Here is a 13,971-nt window from a genome sequence, read left to right as displayed (position 1 = left end):
CAACTAGGCTGATTTTATTTTTTATGAGTCTGCTCCTTTAAAAAGGCTGAATTCTTCAATAGGACACAAGATTTCGACCAAAATGGTCTACTGATTTTTGTAGACCATCATTCAAAATCAAAATCGCTTTAGACTCCCCTCTGACGTCAGCCTTGCCATGCCATTGTTATTGGAAGTGGTTGCGATCTGGATTTGGCACGGTTCCGTTACCTAATGGGGGAGAGGCTGGGAGTCCACCCATTAAGCTGTATATTTAAATAAGGGTGGCAGATTTTTTAATTGTATGCATTTTAGTTTTATCCTATTAGGTACAGATGTGATTTCATTATTGTTTGTTGTAAAGTTATATATGGCTAAAGAGTTATGTGAAAGTGTCAAAATGACAAGGGATGGTCTGTGGTAGTTACATGATCTAGTGTCAATTTGAGGACTCAGGGTGAAGGGGTGGAGTCTATCAGGTCTTAACTTGATGACCTCATTTGGAAGTGCTAAGGAGATAGATAGCTCAGTCCTTGTGAGACTTTCTTGTTGACAAGCCACATGGAGACAGGCTGATGGCAGCAAGAACCTCGGAGCTGGAGAAGCCACATGGAGACCCCTGCCAACACTGAGATGCTTACAATGCCACTGGATCCACAAGACTTCCCACCCACTGGCCTGTGATCTTCCTGCATTTGGCATCATTGCATGTGTTTCATAAGTCTGAAAGGGACTTTATAGATTGATATCTGACATATGGGCTAATATCAGACTTATGGACTTGATCTGGACTGGGCTGGAATGTTTTCTCAATATTCCATTGCTCTTGAATCTAAAGCTCATTCTTATACACATATGAGTGTCTATGAATTTGTTTCTCTAGTCTACCTGGACTAATACAGTATCTGTGTTTATTTTTGTTTTTAAGATCTGAAAATTGAAAGGAGCATGTAGGGGCAAAGGGTTTGTGCATGGGCTGTTCCAACTTCCAGAAAAACTTGAGACAGAACAGATATATTAACAATATTATGATAAACATATGAAAATAACATGGAAGACTAAGAATAATAAGTACTATGAGGTATTTGTCTATATTTGAATAGCACTAGCAGCAGTTACATTCTGTAAAAACCCCAAGTGTTATATGAGCAAGGACATGAATAGGGACACTCAGAAGTTTATCTATTAAGACACAAAACTATCTCTTTGGGACTTAGCATAAAATCTTAACTGTTGTTCTATTTTTTTTATTCAAGAACTCAAATCTCACTAGCTTCTCTTGTCATGATTTTCATGAATTAGTTGAATTTGCTAATAGAAGTTTTCAATTTGAATGTCATATTGAAAGCCAGAAGTTAAACAATTTTGGAGAAATGAGAAAAGTAGTTATTTATGTACAAAAGATACTCTTAAATGCCCACAATATGCATTCTTAAAGAACTTACAAACATTCCATGTATTTAGTGACTATTTCTATTCCTGACAATTTTGGAATCGGTTATAATTTACAAACCCCATCACCTTCCAGAATCCTGGAAATCTTGGTTTAGACTGGTGGGATCTAAGCCCAGGATATTAGTCTTTCTGTTGTTCTTATTGTTGTTGTTGTTAAGTCTGATATAGTCCATTTTTTGTTAGAAATTTTTCTCAAATTAGTAGATCTGCTTAGCAGATCAGCAAAGCAAAAGTTTATCTATAGATGATACGACTTTACATGGGCATGGTTAATTCATAGTATTTTTTTATGATGAATAGCTTGATAGGGAAATTCCTGAACCAATTCAAAGCCAAAGTTAATTAAAAGTTAGAAGGAATGTTGGACCAAAAGAAAATATCTTCAAATACAACACTGGAAAGTTTCAGATACAATGTCAAAGCTGAGCTTCTGTGGTTCTATTTCTGAGTTGTATCATTGAGAACTACTGGTGTCGTCCATTGGCAACCTTTTCTCAACTTTACTTCTACTGGTCCAATATACTTGATAGAACAATGAGCACTTCTGTGAACTGGTCCTCATTAAACACTTGCCATGATACAGGCCTTTAGCTTTAACTCAAAGCCTATGACCCCTTGCCATTTCAGGAGAAAGTAATAGTGCTCACGTAACATTTTGTGCTAATTCACCAGTTTTTTTAATCTTATGAATAAATCCACCACAATTAATCTAATATCATAAAAGCTTTAAAACATTTTATTGATTCTTGTTCTCTCCACAAAAGCAAATAAAGTTCACTTCCCCTCATGCCTTCTACAACTTTCCACCCACCCTCAAGTCAGCGCTCACTAGCTCTCAGACTCCGGCGCCACCGGGCCATTTGCTTTGAGACAAGACCGCTTTCTTTTGCTCTTCTGAAACAAGTGCACAAGCTTACGAGTAGTTGTCTTTTTGCCCTAGCTCAGTGGTTCTCAACCTGTGAGTCATGACTCCTTTAGAGGTCAAAAGACCCTTTCACAGGGGTCGCTTGATTCATAACAGTAGCAAAATTACAGTTATGAAGTAGCAGTGAAAATAATTTTATGGTTGGGGGTCACCACAACATGAGGAACCATATTAAAGGGCTGCAGACTTAGGAAGGTTGAGAATCACCAGTTTTTTAGCCAGTTTTAAAACTTTAACTCAGCTTTTAAGGTGGTCTTCATTAAATAGCCTAGAATACCCTGAATCCATTCGTGTTGGTTTGCCAACCCCAAATGCTACATCTTGAGAATTGACTATGATGCACACATGTATTAAATCAAGGAAGACATACCAATTTGAAAAGGAATCAAAAAGTCAAATCTTAATTAAGTGTTAACTGGATAATTAACATTAATCTTAATTAAGGTTAAGTGGATAGATTTAAGGGTTAGCAATTAAGATGATTACTTATTAAGTAAAAATTATAATCAAGATATAAATGTCTTCTACAGCAAATCAGATAAAGCAATAAGAGGAACATTCATGACACCTAAACATTCGCTTCGGCTGTCTTAGTGACCCTGTGGACAGAGTGGCCTTGGATGACCCTCCAGATTACCCAGACCCATGTCTGTTTCAGAGCAATCCATAAAATGATGATTTAAAAATGTCCACAAGAGCTGGCAGGGCACATTTTAGGCCGACTGTAAAATAGGAAGCCAGTTTGTTACATGACGACCCAAGGAGTTTCGACTTGTCGGGAGTGAGCTGAGAAATGTTGCTGGAACATCAGCATTTTGGTCGGGACACAATCTAGTTTGGTAAGGCTGACCTACATTTCGCTGGAAGCGAAACACTTCAAGGGGTGAATTAGATTTTCAAACTAGTATTATAAAAGCTTTTTTCCACTGTCAAGAAATCAATTTTTAGTTAACATTATTTCATAATAATACTCCTCCAAAAGACTTAAACTAATGAAACTGTTAGAATAGAGTTTTGATATTCAGACAAGTAAAGTTCAGGTTATATCAATATATCCGTAATGAGCTCTTCAAATACTGCTCTTATAGATCACTTATGATAAAAACCAAACTCACTCCTATCGAGTCAATGCTGACTCACGGTGACCCTTTCGATGCTAGAACTGCCACTGTGGGTTTCCAAGACAGTCACTTCTTACAGAGTGGAAAGCCTCATCTTACTCCCATCACTTATGATAACTCTTTAAAATAATTTTTAAATGAACACACTATTTAGCAGCTATAGATATATCTTATCCTAAAAAATAAATTATAGTAAATGTGTTTTGACTCAATTTTAATATCAGCAAATTACTTATAATTATTTATGTACCATAAAGCATTGTTGAGATCGTTTAATTATTTTTAAGTCTTTTTTCTTATTTATTTTGTCAAAATTTATCTTGCTAGTTGTTAGGTGCCATCAAGTCAATTGCAATTGGTAGTGACCCCATGCACAACAGAGCAAAACACTGCTCGCCCCTGGGCCATCTTCACGGTTACTCTCAGTTTAAGCCCCTTGCTGTAGCCACTGTGTCAATCCATCTTGGTAAAGGCCTCCATCTTTTTTTGCTTTCCTTCAATTTTACCAAACAAGATAACCAAGTCCTCACAACTGGATCAATCAGTCACATCATGATAAATGGAGAGAAGGTCAAAGCTGTTAGGGATTTTGTCTGCTTTGGGATGCACAATCAATGCTCATGGAAGCAGCAGCCAAGAGATCAACAGACATGTTGCACTGGATAAATCTACTGCATAAGACCTCTTTAAAGTGTTAAAAGCAAAACATTACTTTGAAGAGTAAGGTGCACCTAGTCATGGTATTTTCTTTAAATAATTTTATTACAGGCTGATGTGCTTCTTCCATGTGGACTTTGTTGCTTCTGAGCTAGATGGCTGCTTGTTTACCTTCAAGCCTTCAAGACCCCAGACACTATATCTTTTGATAGCCGGGCACCATTAGCTTTCTTCACCACATTTGCTTATGCACCCATTTGTCTTTAGTGGTTGTGATGGGAAAGTGAGCATCATAGCATGCCAATTTAATAGAAGAAAGTATTCTTGCATTAAGGAAGTACTTGAGTGGAGGTCCAGTGTACTTCTGCTACCTTAATACTAAACCTATAAATATATGTACGTAGATCTATTTCCCCACCCTCATATATAAATATATTTGCATATGTACATGCCTTTATTTAGACCTCTGTAAATGCCCTTTGCCTTCTAGCTCTTTCCTATATTTCCCTTGACTATCCTCCTGTCCCATTCTCATGCTCAGTCTTCATTTGGGTTTCAGTAATTCCTCTTGGTTACATTACCCTTTATCACACCCTACCAGGCCTCCTATACCCTCCTCACCACCGATTTTGATCACTTGTTGTCCCCTTTTCCCTGAGTTTGTTTACACCACTAACTTTCTCCCCACCTCTCCCTCTCCCATGTCCCCCCGGAACTGTCAGTCCGATTGTTTTCTTCTCCAGATTGTTCATCCAGCCTATCTTATTTAGACAGACCTGTGGAGATAATAACATGCACAAAAATAAGACAGAGCAAAACCAAGCAACAATATACAATAAAACAACAACAACAAACCAATAACAAAACAAAACACAAGAAAGAAAAGCTTGTAGTTAGTTCAAGGACTGTTTGTTGGCCTTTAGGAATGTTTTCCAGTGCAGTCTGTTGGGGGACCTTGCCCTGCTCCCAAAGTCCACCTTCAGCATTCCCTGGGGACCTCGCCACTCTGTTCCCTTGCTGTTCTGTTGCATCCCCTTAGTGTTTTGCCTCGGTGTGGCGTGATCAGATATGGGGCAATTCCCACACTGTGTCTCAGTGTTGTCCCCTGTAGGGCTATGGGTCAGTGAGGGATGTCATATCTCATAGTGGGTCCAACCATGTGGACTGGCTGTGTACTAGCTCTCTGTGGATTGGCTGCTCTAATCAGGAACATCATCCTCAAGGCCTGGTGGGCCAGGATGTGCTCCACTCTCTGCTCCTCCCCCTTCATCTGCTCCCATGTGCTCTGATCAGATATGTCCCTCTCCCAGAGCTGCAGATTCAGTGCTGTCCTTTGAAATAAATTCTTCTGGGGGGATGGGCATGTATCCATGTAGTAGTTGGGATTGGGGCCCGTAGCCATGATATTTTCAATTGCCTCGTGTGCATGTGAAAGTTGAGCATTGAATAAGGGAGATGGAAGAGGAATGGATGCATTTGAATTGTGGCGTTGGGGAAGAATATTGAAAGTAGCATGGACTGCCAAAACAAGACATGCCTGTCTTGGAAGAAGTATGGCCAGAGTGTTCCTTAGAGACAAAGATGGCCAGCCTTCATCCTTTGGACACCTTGTCAGGAGAAATCAGTCCCTGGAGAAGGACATCATGCTTGGTAGAGACCAGTGAAAAAGAGAAAAATCCTGAAGGAAATGGATTAGAAAGTTTCTTCTTTCTCCCATGGAACAGACGGTGGTTTTGAACTGCAGACCTTGGGATTTTGCAGTCCAACACACAATCCACTATGCCACTAGGGCTTCTTGGGGTACCAAAAACTAGTGAGTCGATTCTGATTCATCATGATCCTAAAGGATACAAAAAGACCCCATATCTCAAATATAATTTAAAGGGGACATTAAATCTTAAATAGGACAAAGACACATCATCGGCATGGGGGACGTGTTTGTGACTTCTACTAATGATCTCCCTCATCCCGATGATGTATCTTTGTCTTTGTCCTGTTCAAGACTTAATAAATGTTCTCCTTATAGTAATTTGAGATCTGAGGTCTCTTTTGTACCCTATCAAAAGAGTCAAACAGACCTGGTTTAGAGACCAGGGTCTGTCACTTAACAGCTTGTGACCTTGAACACATTTTAGAATTTCTCCAGGCCATCATGTCGTCCTGAGTAAACTCTCTGTCACCAGAGAAAGTAGTTATATACAAATGAGATTAAGTCCTTGGCAATAGTTAAGTGTTCGACAAATGGTACCCATTATTGCTATGATCTTATTCTTGACTTTGCAAATTCCTGCCCAAGTGTTGAGGAATAATTAAGATATGTGCTCATATGGGTGTCGGTGTAATTCTACCCAGGAATGTCTTCTTTTTAAATAACACGCCCTGGAGTTATTTTCCCTTCAGAGTTCACAGGAATGAAAATAGAATGGTAACTATCTACCAAAGAGACGAGACTGTGTTGCCCGGTGGTGTCAAAAGATGCTGTGTAGGTGACTGTCCCTACACAATCACGTGGCCATGAACTCCCATCAAGTGACGGACTCCCATCTTGGCTGATGGCTTCTTTTGGCCAAGGCAAAGCAATTACTTGGCCCAAAGGGAAGACCCTTATACTCTACCAGCATTGCTGTTCTGATTCTGGTTCTCCTTAAATAGGCTGCTAAGCAATGAAACAATTAAACATATGCCCTACAATACACTGAAGTCTTTGGATTAAGATAGGGCGTGTGTGTGTGTGTGTGTGTGTGTGTGTGTGTGTGTGTGTGTAAGTTGGGGGGGGGGGAAGATAGGGAAGAAATGTTCCTTACCACAATTCAATTCAAAACCAAACTGAAAAGAAGCTATGTAGTAACCATGAAGAAAATATAATTCCTCTCCTCTAAGGCAACTGTTCTCATATCTTTTAACTTGTAATATATATATATAAGCAGACTTCCACTTTAACCTTTGTGTCAAGATAGTTGCAGGTAAGCCTTCAATCATGTTATTGGATTCACTTCCTGTAATAATCTTGTCTGTGTTTCTACATACACATGGCTCTTTCAGTGGCTGAATAACGAAACGAGAAAATATTAAAGTGAGCAACAGAAAACAGGTCATATTGAAGATTCAGAGAAAGAAAATACTACAGAAATGGTTACTTTGAGAAAATGGACTGTTGAGATTGATATTCACAAGCTGTTTCAACAGTGAGGAAGTATGAGCAGAAAATCGTACCAAAAGAGCGAGTTAACAAAAGGAAGGATGAGAAAAGACGGATTTAATATAGCCCAAGAGTGAACGAAGGCAAGGCTAGTTGAGAGGAAGTGTGTCTGTACCTTGACTTACTGCCATCCAGACAATTGTGACTCATCGGACAGGGTAGAACCGGCCCTGGGGCTTGCTGAGAGGCTAACACTTCACGGGGCAGAAAGCCTCATGTTTCCCCCACAGGCAACTGCTGGTTTGACTTGGCTGGTTGCTTTGAATTGCTGGCTGTTCAGTTAACAGCCCAACCCACTATGTCACCAGGGCCCCTAAGATCCCTAGATGACCAGTATATGCCTAGAGGTTCATCTCTTGTATATACCCCCAGCATTTTAAATCCTAAGGGTAAAGAGAAAAATCCTCACAGTATCCAGATCGAATAATTAGGTTGCCTCCAAAGAAAAAAGAATATTCCTACTTGCCTCGGACTTCAGTGTTTGCTAAAGTCCTATGCATTTATTCCCAACATGGCTGATGTCAAACTATCACTGTCCTGCCAACCAACTCATTAAATCCCTGAACATGTTTCACAGTCCGCCCTCCAGAGCTGGCTCACCAGGGTCCAGTGTATCCCTGCTTATGACTAAAGGAGAAGAGCAACTTCTCGGTGATTTCCCTTTAAGTCAGCCACTCTCAAACCTGCTGTGCAATCGAATCCTTGGGAGCTGATGTGGCTCCGATACCGGGGCTCCACCCCGCACAGATTCTGACGTAATTGAGCTGGAAGATGGCCAGGGCATCTCTAACTTCAAAGGACCTAGGTCAGAATCAAGCAGCACCGCATGTCCAGGAGCATCTCCTACTCACCACCTGTTCGTTCGCCAAAGAATTGGCAAAGATGTGAGAAGTTATGTCTGATCTTACTACTTGTGATTTGTTTGTCAACTTTTAGTTTTATATAGTGGGTGCCTAACTCTGCTTGTTCGTAAAATCTTAGGAAAATTTAAGTTCAATCACGAAATAATTTCTTGTGCCTTTTCCTGTCATGTAAACAGACTAGTATGTAACAGACGTGCAGATAGATGTGGCTGCTATTTATTGTTATTATTATTACTATTGTGGCAGTGGTGGAGATGGTAATGGTTTTGTCCTCTGCATCTTCAATATAATGATCTATATTGCTCTTTATGAATCTTTTACCCATTGGACATTACAATTTGCACTTAATTGTGTCTCAAATTATTGACCAGATTTGTCTGTCCACAGGACAAAATGTTCAGCATCTCTCCCCAAACAGACCCAAAATCAGGGATCTTCCTTTCACAAGGAACAACCTCGCTCCCCTACCAGACCAGAAATGTAAGTGTTATGAATCTTCTCCTCTTTCTCTGTAAGCACCGAACATGCATAGACACCGCTAGAGGTTTCTTCCGTTTACTTTCATATTTCAAAGGAATATCAAGAACCAAAACTTGTAGATCACAGGAAAGATAGATAGAATATTTTATGCTTCTTACAACTAGTTGCTTTAAAAATGAAGACACGTTTCTTTGAAGAATTTTTTCAGTTTGGACTATGACAACAAGGACATGTTTTCTTTGCTATATAGTATTTAATATTTTTAAGCTTTTGCTTTAAAAATTATTAAGGTTGGCTTGTCAGTATTGATTTCCTTACTATACTGGACACATGGAAATTTGTGTTCTCTCTGTACTTGTGCTCCATTCATTCCTAAACAAACCATCAAAATCACTGCCATCGAGTCAGGTGTGACTCATAGCAACCCTGTGGGATGGAGTGGAATTATCCCTGTGGATTTCCAAGACTGAAACTCTTTACAGGAATAGACAGCCTCATCTTCCTCCTGGGCGGGGGGGGGGGGCAGCTGATGGTTTCAAACTGCTGACTTGGTGGTTAGCAGCCCAAAGCAGAATCCACTACACCACTGCTACACTCCTGTATTACTAAACAGAAAGGAAAAATCAAGGAGATGCCATTAATCAATGTTAACTTTGGCTTTACTGATTCATAATATTTTTGACCCAAAAAAGGTGTCACCATATAAAATATTTATACAGTGTCTTGGCCCAGTGATCTTCAAACTTGTGAGTGCCATGACATGACATCTATTCGGACAAGATGCAATTGCATATGCATCTGTGGGCCAGGGCACTCAAGTGCCTGGGTGCCAAGGTCGCAGATCCTTGTCTTGAAGTCAGACATCTGCCTGACTGCTACAAGGCCCAGAAGCCATCTAGTCCACAGCAATGGAGGCCCCGCTCCAAACTCCCAACCCGGATCCCACTTGGCTCCCACAACTCTGTGGGTCTGGTTTCCAAGTTTTACCCACTGTGGACCCACAGGATGCTGATGGAAAAGAACGTTTCCAGGATGTGCCAACCCTGGCTCAGAATCCCTCAGTCCTCCTGGTCCACTCTACCCCTCCCCACGCAGGTTCTATGGACAAGCTGACCCTCCCTGCCACTGGCTTAGCAGGGAACACACAGTGGGAACCAGCTGAGCAGAGGATTCCCTGAGGCCTCCCCATCAGGAGCTGCCCATGCTGTAAGTTCACTATCACCCCCAGACCAGGACACCCAGGAGCCACGAGCCCTGAGGACGTAAGTGTTCACACGACATCTGAATCCTATTTCACAGAACTCCCTGCGCCTCATCCCTATATGACGTGGAGTGCTTGTTGAGCAGTAGATTCTTGGGCCCTTCTCTTAGCAATTCAGAGTTTGTACATCCTCCTACACTCATGACCTAGTTTATTATTAGTCTTACTCTACAAGTGAGAAAACTGAGTTCAGAGAGGTTACCTGACTCGTCCATAGAGGGCCCTGGGTGGTAAAAAGCACTTAAGGTGCTTTTTTTCTGAGAACTGAAAGGTGGAAGGTTTTAGTTCACCTTTAGGTGCCGCAGAACAAAAGCCTTGGCACTCTACTTCTGAAACCCAGCCAAGTGGAAGGCCTGTGACACACGGTTCAGATGTAACACACAGGGGGGTCACCGTGAGTCAGAACCAACTTGACCACAACTGGTTTTCTTAGGAAACCGAGACAGGAGGACAAGGACTGAGACTGAGTCAGCTGCCTCATGGCACAAACAATGCTCACTGGAGCCTAATGCCTCAGCTTCTTGTTCTTTCTGTCTGCTGCCTATGCCCATCCCAACCCCCTTTAAATAATCTACACTACTGATGTGTATGAAATGTGAATTAGGTGCCAATGAAAAATGTTTTAAAAAAGAAGTCACAGCTACAACAACAAAATAATAAGTATCATTATAATAACACACACACACGCATGTGCTCTCCTTCTGTCTTTTCTTGATTATATGTGAGGAGCTGTCTTCACTATTTCAGACAAGTTGCTTAACCTGTCTGTGTTTCAGTTTCCTGACTTTCGCAATGAGGATTGAAAGAGATGGGATATCCAAGACACTTGGAGTGTGGTTTGCCTCACCCCCCCCCCCCCCCACCGCTGTGGTTTTAAGACAGGAGCCCTGGGGAGGCATAGTGGTCCACGCTCAGCAGTTCCAAACCACCAGCCACCAGCACCTCCACGGAGAAAGATGGGGCTTTCTACTCCCATGCAGAGTAACAACCTCACAAACCCACAGGGGCAGTTCCACCACCCTATCAGGTCACTAGGAGCCGGAGCCAGCTTGATGGCAAGGAGTTTGTTGAGTTCGAGTAGTTTGAAGGGGACCGAAGAAGAGGTCTTGTGAAAAACAATGAAGCATGGACTCTGGTGTCATAGTGCCCCTCCCCCACTCCACCCCCCACCTGTTCCATAAGCTAAAAAGGCATCCAACTAGCTGCAGACACCACCGGTTCATTTCCTCTGCCCTTTCTGATATGGGTCATTGTGGGAATTTGGGGTGGTATGACTTATACCATTCAATGAATCCAAGCCCGGACTTGCCTTTGAATAGAAACCTAATCACAGACACCTAGTTTAAGAGTCCCTCCCTCGGCCTTGACTCATGGCGCTGCTTGGAGGCCAGAAGCTTTCCATCTCAGAAAAGAAGGTAAGGCTCAGCTCCAGGAAAATGAATGGTTAAGGCCCCCACTGCTTTCCTAAATGAAGCAAGAGCGCCTTTTGCCGTTTACAATCAAATTAAAACCCAGACAAATGTTTTGGCGCTTTTGCCTGGTTTAGCCCCGGTGCTGGCGTGGTCATCATCTGTTACCCCATTCAGGGATGCGCTCTGCCGGACCGTCACGGCGCGCCAGCACCCCGCAATCTGTTTCCATCGCCCTGGACCCAGGCCTGTGCTGGTGCCTATTTGATGTTCCCGAATGGCTGCAGAAAGTTTGAACAGACCATGTACACAGCTGTCTTCTGCACGGCCGTTCTCACCAACCCAGAATTCCCCTTAAGAAATAGCCCAGGTCTGGATAGGACAGAGGCTGTACACTGGTGCATATGAGGGTTAGAGGTACAGGGAATCCAGGGTGGACGATACCTTCAGGACCAAGGGTGTGAGGGACGATGCTGGGAGAGTGGAGGGTGAGTGGGTTGGAAAGGGGGAACTGATTACAAGGATCCACATGTGACCTCTTCCTTGGGAGAGGGACAGCAGAGAAGGGGGGAAGGGAGACTCCGGATAGGGCAAGATATGACAAAATAACGATGTATAAATTACCAAGGGCATATGAGGGAGGGGGGAATGGGGAGGGAGGGGGGGGGAAAGAGGACCTGATGCAAGGGGCTTAAGTGGAGAGCAAATGCCTTGAGAATGATTGGGGCAGGGAATGTATGGATGTGCTTTATACAATTGATGTATGTATATGTATGGATTGTGGTAAGAGTTGTTTGAGTCCCTAATAAAATGTAAAAGAAGAAAAGAGAAAAAAATGATTAGGGCAAAGACTGTACAGATGTGCTTTATACAATTGATGTATGTATATGTATGAACTGTGAAAAGAATTGTATGAGCCCCAATAAATTGTTAAAAAAAGAATAATATAATAAAAAAATTATAATTATCTCACAATAAAAAAAAGTAAAAAAAAAAAGAAATAGCCCAGGTCTCCTGCAGCCATTCCTAAGACTGTGAGCAAAGCGAATTCTGAAAGTCTCTCCCGCTCTTTTCTTCCCAGTCCTGTCTGGAGAACCTCTACGCACAAACCGAGTGCTCCCTGCGATTCCCTCCCACCGAGGACACAGCACACCCGCGCCCGCAGACCCCACTGCAAACACCGCCAATGGTGCCAACGGCGAAGCCTAACTGTGGGCCTTGCCTGCCAGGATAGGCACTGGGCGTGCTTTCAACCCTCCAATGATGCGATTGCTCTCGTTTCTCAGAACAAAGACTGTTTTAGTAAGCGGCGTTCCATAAGCCATTCACAGTTTTGTAATCCAGAGTTCTTTAATCCTAATAAAGCCTCTTCCCAAATAAGCAAGTGGAATGTTTGCGGGTGCATGACTGAGAATGTCTGTGCCTGGCACATGCCCAAATGAAAAGTCAAAGTGGGATTAGGGGTGCTTTAGTGGGGAGAGAGACCCCGATGTTCGAATGTCATTTACAAAGACCCATGTATTAAGTCATCGCAGGACCAAGACAAATCGCCTGGGAGAGGGAGACCATCAACATGAGGTGATCATGGTGTCCCTGGCTTCTCAGTCTCAAGGCTACTTGAACAGGGCAGGGCACACAGAGGGGACTATCACACAGTGGTGCCTGGCAGCAGAACAAGTTGTCACCAGGGCAGCTGGGACTACAGAACCAGAAAAGGGCCGTCCTTCGGAGACGACCTCCCATAACGCAGATAAGAAAAACTTACAAGGCAGATTCAGAGAGCTTCTGGCACCTTGATCGGGGTATGACTCATGACCATGGGGCCCCAGTCCCCCAATTTCCATCAAGAGCACACAGAAGCAAGTTCCGGAGGACTAGGCTAGACTGAACTGGCTAGGGCAGGGGAGGCCCAGCAAATACACTCAGCAAAACTTTGGACTTTGCTGGCCCGGGTTGGGAAGAGGTCTGTGGAGGCTGAACCTTTGTGAAGAATCACAATGGATTGGGGGTTCCCAGTGTAAACTGTAGCCTTCCACCAACTTCGTGTTCAGCATCTAAGCTCGAATACACAGCAGGGAAATCTGGCCACCTTTGGTTTGCTTTTTGGCATGTCTGCTGATGTCGTTTGCTGAAAGGTTTTATATATATTTTTAAACGTGCACGCTTTGCTGACTTAAAAACCACCACCACAAACCACATTCTAGAATTGCTCTTCACATTTCTTGTCATTGTACCCTGGATTGATGTGATGTAATTAAAAATGAAAGTAATAAATATATTTGACCAGTCCCTGTGTATGCCTTTAAATCTTTAGTCTAAAAGCGATTTTTTCCACATCGTCTGTTCTTCGCTGTAGGCAAGTTCATGTCTGCCTAGTGGCTTGACAATAGCTTGTGTTTCTTCACTGTGATTTGAATATTTCCAGCTGTCCTTTTCAGACATGATTGATTGCTCCAGTGGTGAGATCATGCAAGATGGAAAGGCCAACCTACCTCCTGGCTGACTCTTTTGCTCAGATACGCTACATGTTGAATAATCCTTTTTCTCTTTCAAAGGAACAGTCTCTGCAGACTCAAGATATTCCGGAGTTTAGAACTTCCAAACCTATGGCTAGGGGTCGAT

General features: G+C 42.5%; 1 protein-coding gene across 1 annotated transcript in view; it reads left to right on the top strand.

The window, feature by feature from the left end:
- The window catches only part of ANKRD55 (ankyrin repeat domain 55), a 140,635-nt gene extending 128,077 nt beyond the window's left edge, over positions 1-12,558 (top strand). Inside the window, exons 11-12 of the mRNA XM_075542652.1 lie at positions 8,587-8,679; positions 12,431-12,558. Of these exons, the coding sequence (XP_075398767.1) occupies positions 8,587-8,679; positions 12,431-12,558 (221 nt within the window). The remainder of the gene's footprint in view (positions 1-8,586; positions 8,680-12,430) is intronic.
- The last annotated feature ends 1,413 nt before the right edge of the window (positions 12,559-13,971 follow it).

This window comes from Tenrec ecaudatus, chromosome 2 (assembly GCF_050624435.1).
Source record: "Tenrec ecaudatus isolate mTenEca1 chromosome 2, mTenEca1.hap1, whole genome shotgun sequence".
In the NCBI taxonomy this organism is placed as follows: domain Eukaryota; kingdom Metazoa; phylum Chordata; class Mammalia; order Afrosoricida; family Tenrecidae; genus Tenrec; species Tenrec ecaudatus.
This window is presented reverse-complemented; position numbering and strand designations above follow the sequence as displayed.